The 13,369-nt window shown below is 37.4% G+C and overlaps 1 protein-coding gene across 1 annotated transcript; it reads right to left on the bottom strand.

The window, feature by feature from the left end:
* Positions 1–8,995: 8,995 nt before the first annotated feature.
* LOC130883886 (taste receptor type 2 member 116-like) lies at positions 8,996–9,973 on the bottom strand. The gene has a single exon (XM_057784705.1). The coding sequence runs from the start codon at positions 9,971–9,973 to the stop codon at positions 8,996–8,998; it is 978 nt and encodes a 325-aa protein (XP_057640688.1).
* Positions 9,974–13,369: the final 3,396 nt, after the last annotated feature.

Here is a 13,369-nt window from a genome sequence, read left to right as displayed (position 1 = left end):
GGTCTCTTATAGTTTAAAAAGCAGCAGGAACTGTGTGTCCACTCTCTTACTTCTGGCTATCTCTGTGTGAGAGAGAGTATGTATGAGTAATCTGACTCTCACAAATGCTAAATTTTCCAAATCTTTTTTTTTCTTATTTTAATACTATACACCTAGGTGAGCAAAAATCATGCCAACGCATAAATGCTATACTGTTTTAAAATTCCTTGTATTATTTAAATTTATCCTCATTAAGTTTCCTTGAACACAAGAAGTATGTAACCAGATTCATTGACATACTATGTTAATGACCACTGGTGCTGTAGAATATTACTTTATATAAAGTATCTCTTTATATAAAAATAAAGATGTGTTCGATTTGTTTATGCTGAATTTATTTAATGATGTAAAGATGTCTTGCTTTGCCTGACTAAGGTACCTGATTGGTCTAATAAAGATCTGCAGAGCCAATAGTTAGGCATAAGGGACATAAGAGGGCTGGTGGGCAGATAAAATAAGTAGGAAGTGGAATCTAGGCTCAAGAAAAAAAGAAAAGAATAAGTTAGAGAGTAAGGGGGATGCTTGGGGTCAACTAGCCTGGAAATTGCCATTCAGACAAACATAAAGCAGGACATAGAGAATAAAAGTAAAAAATTCCCAAGGCAAGATGTAGATGAAGAGACATAGGTTAAATAAAAATTATAAGAGCTAGTGGGACAAGAATAAGCTAAGGCCAAGCATTCTTAACTAACACTAAATATCCATGACTTTATTTGGGAGTTGGCTGGTGACCCAAAGGAAAGCCTACTTGATGTGGGATTTCCCTCTGTTTGCTGTGAATACCATCGGGCCTGTGCAGGAAATAGAAGTAGGCGGGGAAAACTAAACTGAATGCTGGGAGTAAAAAGGAGGAGTTAGAACAGAAGTCATGAAACCACTACTGGAGACAGACGTGCTGAAATTTTGCTGATATTCCACGACCTCATGGTGATGCACAGATTAATGGAGATGGGTTAAATTAAAATGTAAGAGTTAGCAAATAAGAAGCTAGAGCTAATGGTCCAATCAGTGATTCAAATAATATATTTTCTGTGTGTTTATTTTGGGAGTCTGGGCAACTGGAAAACAAATAAGCAACCTTCCTTACAACACCTGCTACTCACTGGTTGTGCAGTTCTCAACCAAATCCATGTGAGGTTCATGTGCATTGAATCATTGGTCATGATTTCTATTAACATTCTGGTTCCTGAATTCTTATATGAACAGTCAATAACTGTGATGTCTGAAAAGTATTAAACTTTTCGGTATTTTTCCTACAAACTATTCCAAAGTCATGGACACCACATGGTCAGTTTTCTAACAGAAACAGCCCCATTTCTCAGCACCAGAAATTTTCTACATTAGTAATTTTTTTTATTGCTTTGACAATATTACTGACATAAGCCTACTAGAGAAATTAAAGGCTTGTTTTAGCTTGGAGTATGAGGGTATAGGCCATTCTAGTGGTGAAATCATAGTGATAGGAATGGATCATTTTATAACAACAGAACCATAACTGCTTGTTATATCTTGGGAGATCAGAAAGCAGAGAAAAAAAAATGAACATGCCCAAATAGTTTTCTGCTCTCCCCCTTTCTATTTCTTCAACCCAGGAATCCATTCTGTGGAATGGTGATGGCAACATTAAATGTTAGTCCTTTGACTTCAGGTAATTCTCTCTTAAACGCCTTCACAAACATTCTCAAAAGTAAGCCTCACTGAAGTGCAAGGTGTTTATTAATTCCATTAAATTGACAATGGATATTAGCCATCCTAATATGCATACACAATGCCATTTTCCAAGTACTTTGGTGTTCATATATTTTTGTGCCCATGGAGAATAATGGAACCAATACTTTGACATATTAAATGATCATTGTCTATTCAATTATAATTTAGCTAAAAATGGGAGGTAGGATATTTGGTTAACAGTTTTAACAATCTTTTTTATATTTGCCTTTTTCTAGCTATGAAATGCAGGATAGAGTGCTTTTGATATATTTTAATTTCTTTTTCCCTCAAAGTGATGTTGTTTTCATAATTAAACATGAACAACATTGCCTAGTATTCTGTGTATAGCACACTTAAGTAAGCATTTTCTTCTCCATAATTTCTATTTTTAAAGATTAGTTTCCAACCATTTCCATCAGATGAAATTATTTTAATCACTTACCTTCTTTTTTTATTAAATGCATTAACAAATGTGAATGTTCCATATATGGTTGAAATTTTCAAACATCAGTTAAGAAAGTACTATAGTTCAGCTCTATTTTGAGGATTGGTTGAAATGTGTAGTCTTGTTTTGATTTTACCAATGACTAAGTATCACTTATGTTCCAAATTCATGAAATATTATTATTGATATTTTATTAATGAATTATTTAATTTTTGCAAAGAACATATAATGTATAACAACAAATCTATTAGCTAGAACAAGACCTTTTATACTCACTAGTAGCCTATACAATAGTACATTCTTCTTTGAAATTCTTGTGTATTCCTTGCCAGTAATGAATTCTTTATTTATAAAGTTTATTAAAACATTATTGACAAGTTTTCTCTCTCTTTTATAATTCCCTTCCCTTTACTCCCTCCAAGCCATACCATATACTCTTGTTAGTTCTTCTTTAAATTCATGACCTTTTTTCACTAGTTATTACTCTATGCATATATGTTTAGGAATATACATATATATTCCTAAATATAACCTGTTCAGTCTGTGCAATGTTACTTGCATGTGTCATTTTGGGATGATGTAGCCTATTCTGTGAAGTTGTGAAATAATTAAATTTTTGTTGGTTATTGAGCTAATACTTTGTTAAATTGTAATAATTTGATCCATTTATTTTGGTCCTTTATTTTTGAAACTAAATTTAACCTATTTGTTCATTTTGTAAATTTCACTAGATCTTTGCAAATGTAAGCAGCTAAATTCACCCCCTTCCATAACTCTACCCAGATTCAGCCTCCCACTTCTCTACCCACATGTTTTATGTCTTTTGTGTTTTTAACCCTTACTAAGCACAATTTGTGCACTCATATATCCTTTAATATATGGTCTGCCACTGGCTCATGGGTGGTTCACAAGAGGCTATATTCTTTAAGAGAATGTCCATCTCCCTACAGGCAATGGTTGCCAAGGATCCTTGATTTGGCTGTGGGCCTCAATTCCCTCCTCCCCCTCTCCATGCTAGGATTTGTTCTACTTTGTGCTTACATGGGTCTTGTATCCATTATCACAGCTACTATAACGTCATATATGCAGCTGCCCTACAGTGTCCAGAAAACTGTTTCCCTGGAATCATCCACTTCCTCTGGCTCTTACATCTTCCTTCTTCAACCACTGCAATGATCCCTGAGCATTATGAGAACGGCATGTGGTAGAGCTGTCTCATTTAGGGATGAGCATCCTACAGACTTTTATTCTTTCCTCCTTGACCAGGTGTAGGCCTAACAATGGTGTGAGGTCTGCATTTCATTTTGCCGTGCATCGCGGCCCCTGTCTGTGCTCCATGCGCTAGAACCCAGTTCGCAAGCTTCAGGCAAGGGGCTGGAGGTTGAAAATACACACGCAGAGACAGACCGACATACAGACCTTCCACCACTGGTACCAAAAGCCCATCTTTAATAGCACCATGGAGACTTAAATACATTACAGTCAATGGCCAACAGATAAAAATCCCATCCTCTGATTCTCTAAGCTAGGCACGGCTTCTAGTAACTTCAATTAGAAGGCTCTAGACAGGGAAGAGCAGCTGAAGGCCAGGACTTAATTGGTCCCAACATCTCCCCCCTAAATTTTTTATAAAGCAGAAGACCCTCCTATCTTAGGTCATCTCAGAAGAGTAAACCCTTACCCATCTTTGGGAGGCCCCTACCCTGTCTTAGGTGGGTCCTCTTCTGTAGAAGTTGCCCATCTATGGAGGAGTCTTCATTGTTGGTGCAGTATTTGCAACCAAACCTGGAGTACGTTCAAGTTACTGGCCAACAGGCTCATAAGGACTTGCTAGGTGACCATATGCTGAATTCTCATGGTTTGTCTGATCTTACACAGAATTCAGAGATGAATGCCCATGGCAACAAGCGTTAAGATTGCCAGCAATAGGGTCCCCAGTTACTACTGAATCCAGCTTCCCATTTGGGCTATGGTATTCTACCAACCTTTTGGATAAAAGAGTTACAATCTAGTGTGCTAATTGTAGCATTTCAAGTGCTATTCAAGCAACCATTGAGTTGTTTCACCACATAAGAGGCATTAACAATATTAACAGTTGTCATACAAATGGAATGATAAAAGTGTGAACAAGACGTCTGTTGTACTAGCCATAAGTCCACCTACTTCTACAATAGGGCAGTCTCTTGATTTAAATTAGAAAGTCCAAATTTAATGTGGACATTCAGGATATTATGCGTCTGGAGAGCATCGTTGACTTGTCATGCCAGTTTATCCATGGTGTCCGACAATAACGATGTTTGTGCCATTGCCGGTCCTGCGACCATGGCTGCAGAAGCAGACACCACGATGACAGCAACCACTGCAGTGGTCTCTCCAGAATCTTGTTGCTCTCAATACAGGGTCATCTCAGTCTGCTTAGCCTTTTTGTTAATTGGCAGTGGTATGATGGCTGGTACCTGAACCTACAAGGCAGCACTGGAGTGGTCATTCCAGCAGTCGTTCAGGCCACAGTTTCTGAAAGAACAACCAAGAATATCTTTTCCCCCAAAGGTACTATTCCATACTTCAAAAAGGAAAAGAAAAAAGAAAGAAAACTAGAACAAACATGGGATTTAATAGTGCCTGAGCTTTCAGAGAAATATTCGAAAAGAGAAAGATAAGAACTACACTCACTTGTATAGGATTCCTTTAAAGTAATAATATTCATAGTCCCAAATATGTAACAAAGCATAAAGCATTCACAGAGGAAAAGGTTTGGTTAATAGAAACCTGTTCTCTCACCATATTGCTTAAAGCAGTTACAGCAGTACAGTTTGAGGAATAAAAAGATAAATATGAAGAACTAACTTGGCTCACTGATCAATACAAGAGTGTTTCTTACCAGGCTTCACACAGTGCTTTCTGCTTGATTGGGACTCACCAGGAGGCTCATTAAGAAAATGACAGGTGTTATCCTCAGGCCTATCACAGGATCCTTTCTCATCATTTTTCCACAGCCTGAACATATAGCTCTGGTACCTAAATGGGCTTGTCCATTCCTGGAGGAAAAACACAAACAGGTCCTCTCACCCTAGCCAATAGGGGCATGGGCTCCTTCCATTGTCCTGTAATAAGGTCTTTGGAACTGGACACGGCCACTGCTGGGGTACCGTCCCTGCGGTCCCGTGGTCATTGCTCCCTACACTGAGGTTTTACAGCCCTGGAGCAGGGCCCTCTGCCAGTTTCCCTGCCGTTGACTAATGGTAGGTGGCAAGGGTTTCCCATCTATATTTGTTTTGGAGTGGCAATTATTAGCCCAATGTGCTCCCCTTCTGCATCTAGGAGGGCCCATGCCAGGTTTCCTCATTCCCTCATTATCAGCTGTAGGCATTCCTTTCGAAAATGACCAGGAGTTCCGCAATTAAAACAATTACGGCCTCCGGCCCTCTCTCCCAGTCCTCTTGTTTCTCTGAAGTTGAATAGCTGCTGCTATAACCTGGCCTTGAATGAAATTCCCCATCTATATTTCTGCATATCCTGATATATTCATTTAAATTCTTTGTTTTGTGAGGGCGTAATGCTTCCTTACAATATCTATTGGAATTTTCAAATACAAGTTGCTTTATTATAGGCATCGCTGTTGTCTCATCTCCAAACAATCTACCTGCTAATTCTAACAGTTTATCTACATAATCTTGGAATGGTTCAGATGGTCCTTGTAAAACTTTTGATAATTGATCCCCAGCTGCTTTGTTAGGTGGGGTCTTCCAAGCTTTAGTGGCAGCTGCAGCTATTTGGGCGAATACTCCTGGATCATACAGAATTTTTTGCTGCAAATAAGCATAAGTCCCAGCCCCAGTTAACATATCTAAATTACGTTGAGCTCGACCCACTAGAGCATTTAACTGGGCCATTTTCTTACAATTTTCCTGATATTCCCCTCGCCATAGGAGATAATCTCCTCCAGATAAGACATCACGACATAACTGCTGCCAATCACTTGGTGTTAAATTCATAGCAGAGAAAGATTCTACCATGGCCAATGTGAAGGGTGCTTGAGCCCCATATGCAGCTACAGCTTCCTTTAATTGCTTCATTTCTTTAGATTGTGTTGCAAAATGCTGGCGAATTATTTGCCCTGGGTTTTTGGTGTCTGGCACCTCCATCACTGGTGCAACCATGTGTACAAGACGGAAACAAACTCCCTTGTTTTGTTCAGTGCCAGAGCCCCTACTCAACTCAGACCACCAACCTTCATCATTATAAGCTGGTGGGGCCAAGAGAGTTGGGTGTAAATCGTTTTTTACTTGTGTTCTCAGTTTTCTAAAGAGATTTCTTATTTCCTTACGTATGATCTCCTCCTCTTCTTTTGATGAATCTTCACTATCCTCCACAAAGTCTAAATAATCAAACTCCTCCCTAGCGTCCGACTCTTTTCTGAACAAATCAGAGAAGATACTGCCTACAGCTCCCATCTTAACTCCTCAATATATCCCCGTAGGCCAGGAACGACACACTGTGAACGACCCTGTTTGCTTACCTCTTTCTGCTGGGCTGAAACCAAGCAAAGGAAGTCAGGATTAACACATACCCCAATCTGAAGGGCGTCAGGATTAACACATACCTCAATCTGAATGGCATCAGGATTAACACATACCCCAATCCACCCTCACTTTCTGTGGGCGACCTCTCAGCGTTCCCTTTCTTGATATTTCGGTGGGATCTCCAAATGTCGTGCACCGGGGGCCCGCGTCTGTGCTCTATGCACTAGAACCCAGTTCGCAAGCTTCAGGCAAGGGGCTAGAGGTTGAGAATACACACGCAGAGACAGACCAACACAGATCTTCCAACACTGGTACCAAAAGCCCATCTTTATTAGCACCATGGAGGCTTAAATACACTGCAGTCAATGGCCAACAGGTGAAAATCCCATCCTCTGATCCTCTAAGCTAGGCACAGCTTTTAATAACTTCAATTAGAAGACTCTAGACAGGGAAGAGCAGCTGAAGGCCAGGACTTAATTGGTCCCAACATATTTTATAGTGAGGAATTTATAATCCGCCAGAACGTGCTTCTGAGACTATTAGACAAGTTGGCATGTTTTTGCCAGAAGAGCCTTATCTGGTACTGTGGAACTTGCCCTTATAAAGGAAGTTTTCAGGTAAGTATCAACTCAGTCTCTTGATATTTCATCTGAATTTGGCCGTCTTTCCATTTATTGTGTTGGCTGGGCATTCCAGATAAATCATCCCACAACTTTGTCAAGTTTTTTTCTTAAGCTGTCTGCTAGCAACTTAAGACACTTCTAAGTCTTTTTAAATCTCAGAAACGAGGTTTCCTCTCATGAAAATCACTTAGTCAAACATGTGTAAGAGCTAAAAGATTATCTACTAATTTCATATAAAAATCAGCATTTATATTTAAAACAATCATGTTTTATTTTATGTCACCTGTTTCTGTTTAACTGTCTGCAAACAGTGACAAAAAAAATAAAAATAGACATCATTTCTTGACATTATAGTTTTTAACAGATAAACAAATGAAAGCATTGCATAAGGAGAAAAAAGAAAGAACCCTACCAAAACAACAAAGAAAACAGAAATTTGAAAGAATTTATATATTTGATGAATTACAAGTCTCATTTTTAAAACATTCAATATGTCTATCTTCTCCCTAAATATTTAAACAGCATTGAACACACATACACATTTGATGCTTTCTTCTCCATATCATTATTGCACCTAAATCATTTTAAAACGTCTTATTTTCTTTATAACTTCACTTACTAATTTTGTTTACCTCTTATTTGTACTATTTAATTAGTACTAACAACATGTAAGCCTAGAAGACACTCACATTTATCTAATATAGATCACTTACAACTTCCTCTAAATTTCTTTTCCTAAGACAACCTGGTTGCTTCACACCTAGTAAAATATAGGTGTGTGATGCCATAATGAACTTTGCAATTTCTAAGTTGAATCTGATGTTTTAAATAATAAACTGAATATTTTATTTCTACTAATCCATTACTTATGTGTCAATTCTTATATAATATTTACTCACAGTTTCTAGATAAAAATACATTTTAAGTGTGTCCTAGTTTGCTTTCTAGGGATATGATAGACAGCATGACCAAAAGCAACTTGGAATTGAAAGGATCTATTGCAGCTCATTGTTTATAGTTAATCATTAAAGGAAGTCAGGGCAGGAAATGAAGGCAGAAAGTGATTCAAAAGCCATGAAAGAGCAGAGCTTACTGCCTTGGTTCTCCATGATTTACTCAGCTTGATTTTTTTTTATACAGCCTAGAACCACCATTCCAGGGATACCACTGCCCATAGGAACTGGGCCTACACATATCAACCATCAATTAAGAAAATACTCCACTGACTTTCCTGCTGCCCAATTTGATGGAGGTATTTACTCAGTTGAAGTGTGTTCTCCCAAGATGATCCAAGCTTGTGACAAAAAAAAAAAAACCAACCAGCACAGTGTCTAAAATTACAAAGTTCTACTTTAGAAAACACATATAAATACATATCCTATATTTAGATTTCTTGTTCTGAGATGTTTAAAAGGAATTAACTGGTATAAAATTAAGGTTTGCTATAGTCATTTCTTGCATTCAACTGATCTACCTTCATACAATTTTAGTATCTAAAAATTAACATATTTTATATGTTCTAAAAAGACTGTAGAATGCTTAGATAACATTTCTTCAAAATACTCTTTTGCAAGTTTAAAAGAAAACATACATTTTTATAAAATTCAGAAACTGAATAAATTTAAATACAAGAATTTTTGTGATCCAATGTTCCTTTAAGGTATACAGGGTGATCTACACAAATACGCCCTGGTTCTCTGCACCTCAGGGTCTCTGTCTTCGTGCCTGCATCTTAGCCACACCAGCACACAGAGAGAAGCCTTTCTCAGCTTAGTATTTCCAAGAATCAGGATACAGGGGTGCACCGAGGGAAAAGCAACTCTTGAAGACTGTGTGAACAAAAGTAGCATCCCTTTTTCCAGAAGCAGAGACCCCCAAACGTTAGCAACAAGAGACAGAAAGAAAAGGACATACAGAAGGAGAGAGGCAATCATTATTTGCAAGGTTCTGATGTGTGCTGTGGTGCTGGCGTCTCTGCATCCTTGGTCACTGTGCTGCATCTTCCTCAGATGTTTCCACAGGGAGAAGATGAGCAGGAGAAAAGTGACCAGGGACACAGCAAAGGGTATAAATGCAAACATGGTGTTTGCAAATAAAAACCATAATGAGGAATGCTGTAGGTTATTCAAACTCAAGTTGTAAGGCTTATTTACCTTATACTCAGTCATCAAGATGTTCTCAGGTAAATTAATAACTATAATATTTAAACACAAGAGAAACAAAGACACAAACAATGTCACTCTCAACACTTTTTTCACTCTAAGCTTAATATAAAAGAAAAGAGTGTTGGAAAAATTTGCTATCTTGAAAAAGCAAAAGATGCTTAGACTTGTAGCAAGCCAGAGACTAAACTGGTGGGATGCTGTCCAGATACTGTGTATTATCCGAACCATTCTTTCATTTATCCATTCTCCTGGATAAAGCATAGATAGATACCAATTCAGTAATACTAACCACAGAAGCACAATTCTGGAGATGGCCAGAGCAGTGAGGATCTGATCCATTGAAGAGATCTTTCTTCTCTTGACCAAGTCTATGATGTTCACCACTGCTATGAATACATTTCCAAAGTTGCCAATTAAAAATTCCACACTCAGAATGACTGTAAATGTGTTCTTCAGGACACCACTCATCTTCCAGCTAATGCTCCAATTTCTGTTGTTACTGCTTAAGATTTATTAACATATCTTACAAAAATGCTGTGCATATTCAATTCTCAAAACCCCATAGTATGTTCCCTTAAACAACTTTCAAGTCTAATACCAAATGAGCAACTAGGACTTGGTAATCACTTCATACTTTACAATAAAAAGTCTTGTATTTTCCCTGACAGCTGTACTGAGCTCCATCCAGATGTGGTGTACATTACATACAGAAGGCTAGAGACAATGCAAATTTTGATGAAGGAAAAGCTGATCTTGTGCACTAATATACAAATAAAGATATACTTATTTTCATCATTTTGCTCAGATCTCTTAGATATTAATCTGGCACTGAGTATTGGGTAAATCACATCGAAATTCTATCCCCTATATAAGGCAGCAAAAATCTGAACTTGTGCCTAGGAATTCCTTAGTACCACATGTCTTTAAATACCTTGAACCAGCTATGCTCCAGACCTATGCACAGTATGTAAATCACTTCTAGAAATCTGTCAACAATAAAATAATCTTTGAAAATCATATTTGTTAAAAGCTCAGTGCTGAGAAAATACATATTCATCATTTGATTTTATGCAAAGGTATGCACATGCCAATATCCATACACATTTAAACCCAGAGTCCATATTTTTTTCTACTGTGCAAAAATTTATAATTCATGTGGCTCATGCATGGCACTCTGATAATTTTAAGGTGCTGTTTCTTGTTTAAAAATGCTAGCAAATGTCAATCATGGAACATTGATTGCAATCATTGTGTAAAATAAGACTATTGTGAGACTGCATGTGAGCATATGTGTGAATATCCTTATAGTTCCAGGAAGCAATCACTAAGATGAATAATCTACATACACAGAAAGCATCCTCCTTTTCCTCTGCCCCTTTTCCTGTAAGTTATATTTCTCCATAGACACCAAGGATCTATAGTTTTATCCACCCTCCTTCCATTGTTCCAACATCAATTCAGTTGTCTTTACTAATAGGCACCAAGGTACATGAGACAGACAGCCTCACAAAACTTGAGACAAGTAGTGTTTGTGAGTCCTTCATCTTCAATAGTCAGTACATAAGCAAAGGTCCAATAATAAAATAGTAACAGTATATAACAAGATGACAGAAAAAGATGTATCATAGTTATTCTACTGTTTATGATTGACCACATCTTCAGTTCCTTGAAGTAAGATTAATTTTGAAAAACTGATGAGAGACACAGAGAAAAGATTTAGAGCTAAATAATCAGCCATACCCATTTCTGCAAATGTGCTTAGCTAATCACTTATAAGGAGACGATATAAGATTAATTTTCTTTCAATTATTGGAAAGGCATGGGGAGACAAAGTAGTAGGGAAGCAAGAACAAAATTTCACAAAAAATACTAAAAAAATATAGACAAAAATTTTCATCCATGTGAAAACAAGAAGCTTCCTTGAACTTGACTCCTTCCAATAGCTAAAAATAAAGTCTGGAGAAAAAAAAAGACAAAAAGAAATATAGACAATCTTGCTGTTGTTGTCCTGTAGAATAGATGTTGAGATGGCAGATTCCTGGACTTCTCATCTCTAGTCTATCAAGGGCATATTGAACACTGAAGGCCTTCCTTGAGTCCATCACTGCTCCTTTGATTCTGAACAGGAAACGCTCCATTTAGGTTCCACTTGAATAGCAGCTTCTGTAGGAGGTTAGTTTTCTTTCCATGTCATGTGAGAAAGTCACAACTTGCATTTCCTCAGACAAAAGTGTCTTAAGCCATTTATAAGCCACTGTTGTATGTAGGTGTATTTACAAGACACTTGCATTTCTTGTTCAATTATTTACCCACAAGAAGCTTCATATATTGACTATACCAAGTGTTAGTAATCAAATTATAAAGCAAACCATTCCTTGCTGTGATACCCCAAATATTACAAGCCTTTGCACTGCTCTCCAGCGACTTTGTGGACATCTGCAGACATGTAGGGAGGAGAGGAAGCCCTGAGTGATTGAAGTCCTGAGTGAATGTGCTTTGTTGACCATGGGCACAGTAGGTCAAGTATTCTAATGCCTCAGCCCCATAGGAGCTTCAAAGTTTTCCCCAAATCAGGCTGAGATGGATGGCAAAGGTTTCCTTGGGAGTCTCAATGTGACTAGTATGTACAGATGTAGAAACTGCATCTACCTCTTCCTGGATGTTTACAGCCTGAGACTGCTCACTTGCAGAGACTGCCTACCAAGACTAGACAACCCCTCCTCTGTATGGAACATAACGAATGTGCTGACATTTCTTGTAGTAGTGGCCATAGTTGTCTCTCTGTCAGAATGTATACACCCCGCCAATCCCCAGCTTTTCTGTACACATGTCAGACATATCTATTTTCTTTCACCACTGATAGTGTTACTCACCTGGAATGTAAGTTATGGCATGGGATTCAATGAAAAAAACAGTGTTTTTTTAATCAAAATCAGCTTTCAAACCCTGAAAAGTAACCTAAATATCTATTATCATCCTAACACATGTGTCAGAAGTGGCCCCAGAATCAAAGGAACTGTAAGGCTGATGATGTATTGGTTACCAAGAAGTGCCCAAAATTAGAGATTTATAAGTGAACTAAAAGTAAATAAAACCAGAGGATTTATTTAAGTTTCTTTACATGAAAAATACATTACATGTGATGAGCATTAAAATGTTATGAAGAATATAGATTATAACCACATATATGTGTCTTCTCATATTAACATATTGCAGACTCATTTTCATTTCATAGATCCCAAAATTACAAAAATTTATCCAAAAATGCGTATAAAAGATATTCAACATGCATTTACATTTATTAATTGAATAAAGGAATGAATGAATGGCTCTAAGAGAGTAAGAAAATCTATTCCAAGAACATACTCTACAATTTGAAAAAGGTTTTCATGCAAATAAGCAAGCAAATATTTTCTAAAATAAAATTTTCTTTTACTGAAGATTTAACATTTCATGTAGAATTTATAACCATGCTCTTATTTCTGTGTCTCAACATCTGCATCTAACTAACAGTTTTTACCAGTTTCACGAATTTATCCTTTATTTCTGACACATAACCAGGTAAACCCTCTCCCTCACCAAGAAAAATTCTTTTTGCAAAGGACAGAGATCATTATAGAAAACCACATCCAATTAAAATGCAGAGTTGTGAATGCCAGTCCCAACTCATACATCTACAAAACATTCCAGCACCTGAAATTCAGGGATAATTACAAGGAGAGCGGGTAGAAAGATTGCAAGAGCCAGAGAAACTGTGTTTACTCTGAGATTGTGTCTCATAGAAATATCAGAAGTTATACCCATAAAGTCTTATCAACATGACTGCCTAAACATGATTTGAACAAGGAAAACACCAGTAATCAT

The sequence above is a fragment of the Chionomys nivalis genome, chromosome 1 (genome assembly GCF_950005125.1).
Source record: "Chionomys nivalis chromosome 1, mChiNiv1.1, whole genome shotgun sequence".
In the NCBI taxonomy this organism is placed as follows: domain Eukaryota; kingdom Metazoa; phylum Chordata; class Mammalia; order Rodentia; family Cricetidae; genus Chionomys; species Chionomys nivalis.
The sequence above is the reverse complement of the archived record's forward strand: the minus strand, read 5'-3'. Positions and strand labels throughout refer to the sequence as shown.

Excerpts from the sequence above, each read along its gene's own strand:
- LOC130883886 (XM_057784705.1), bottom strand. The coding sequence starts at position 9,973 with ATGAGTGGTGTCCTGAAGAACACATTTACAGTCATTCTGAGTGTGGAA.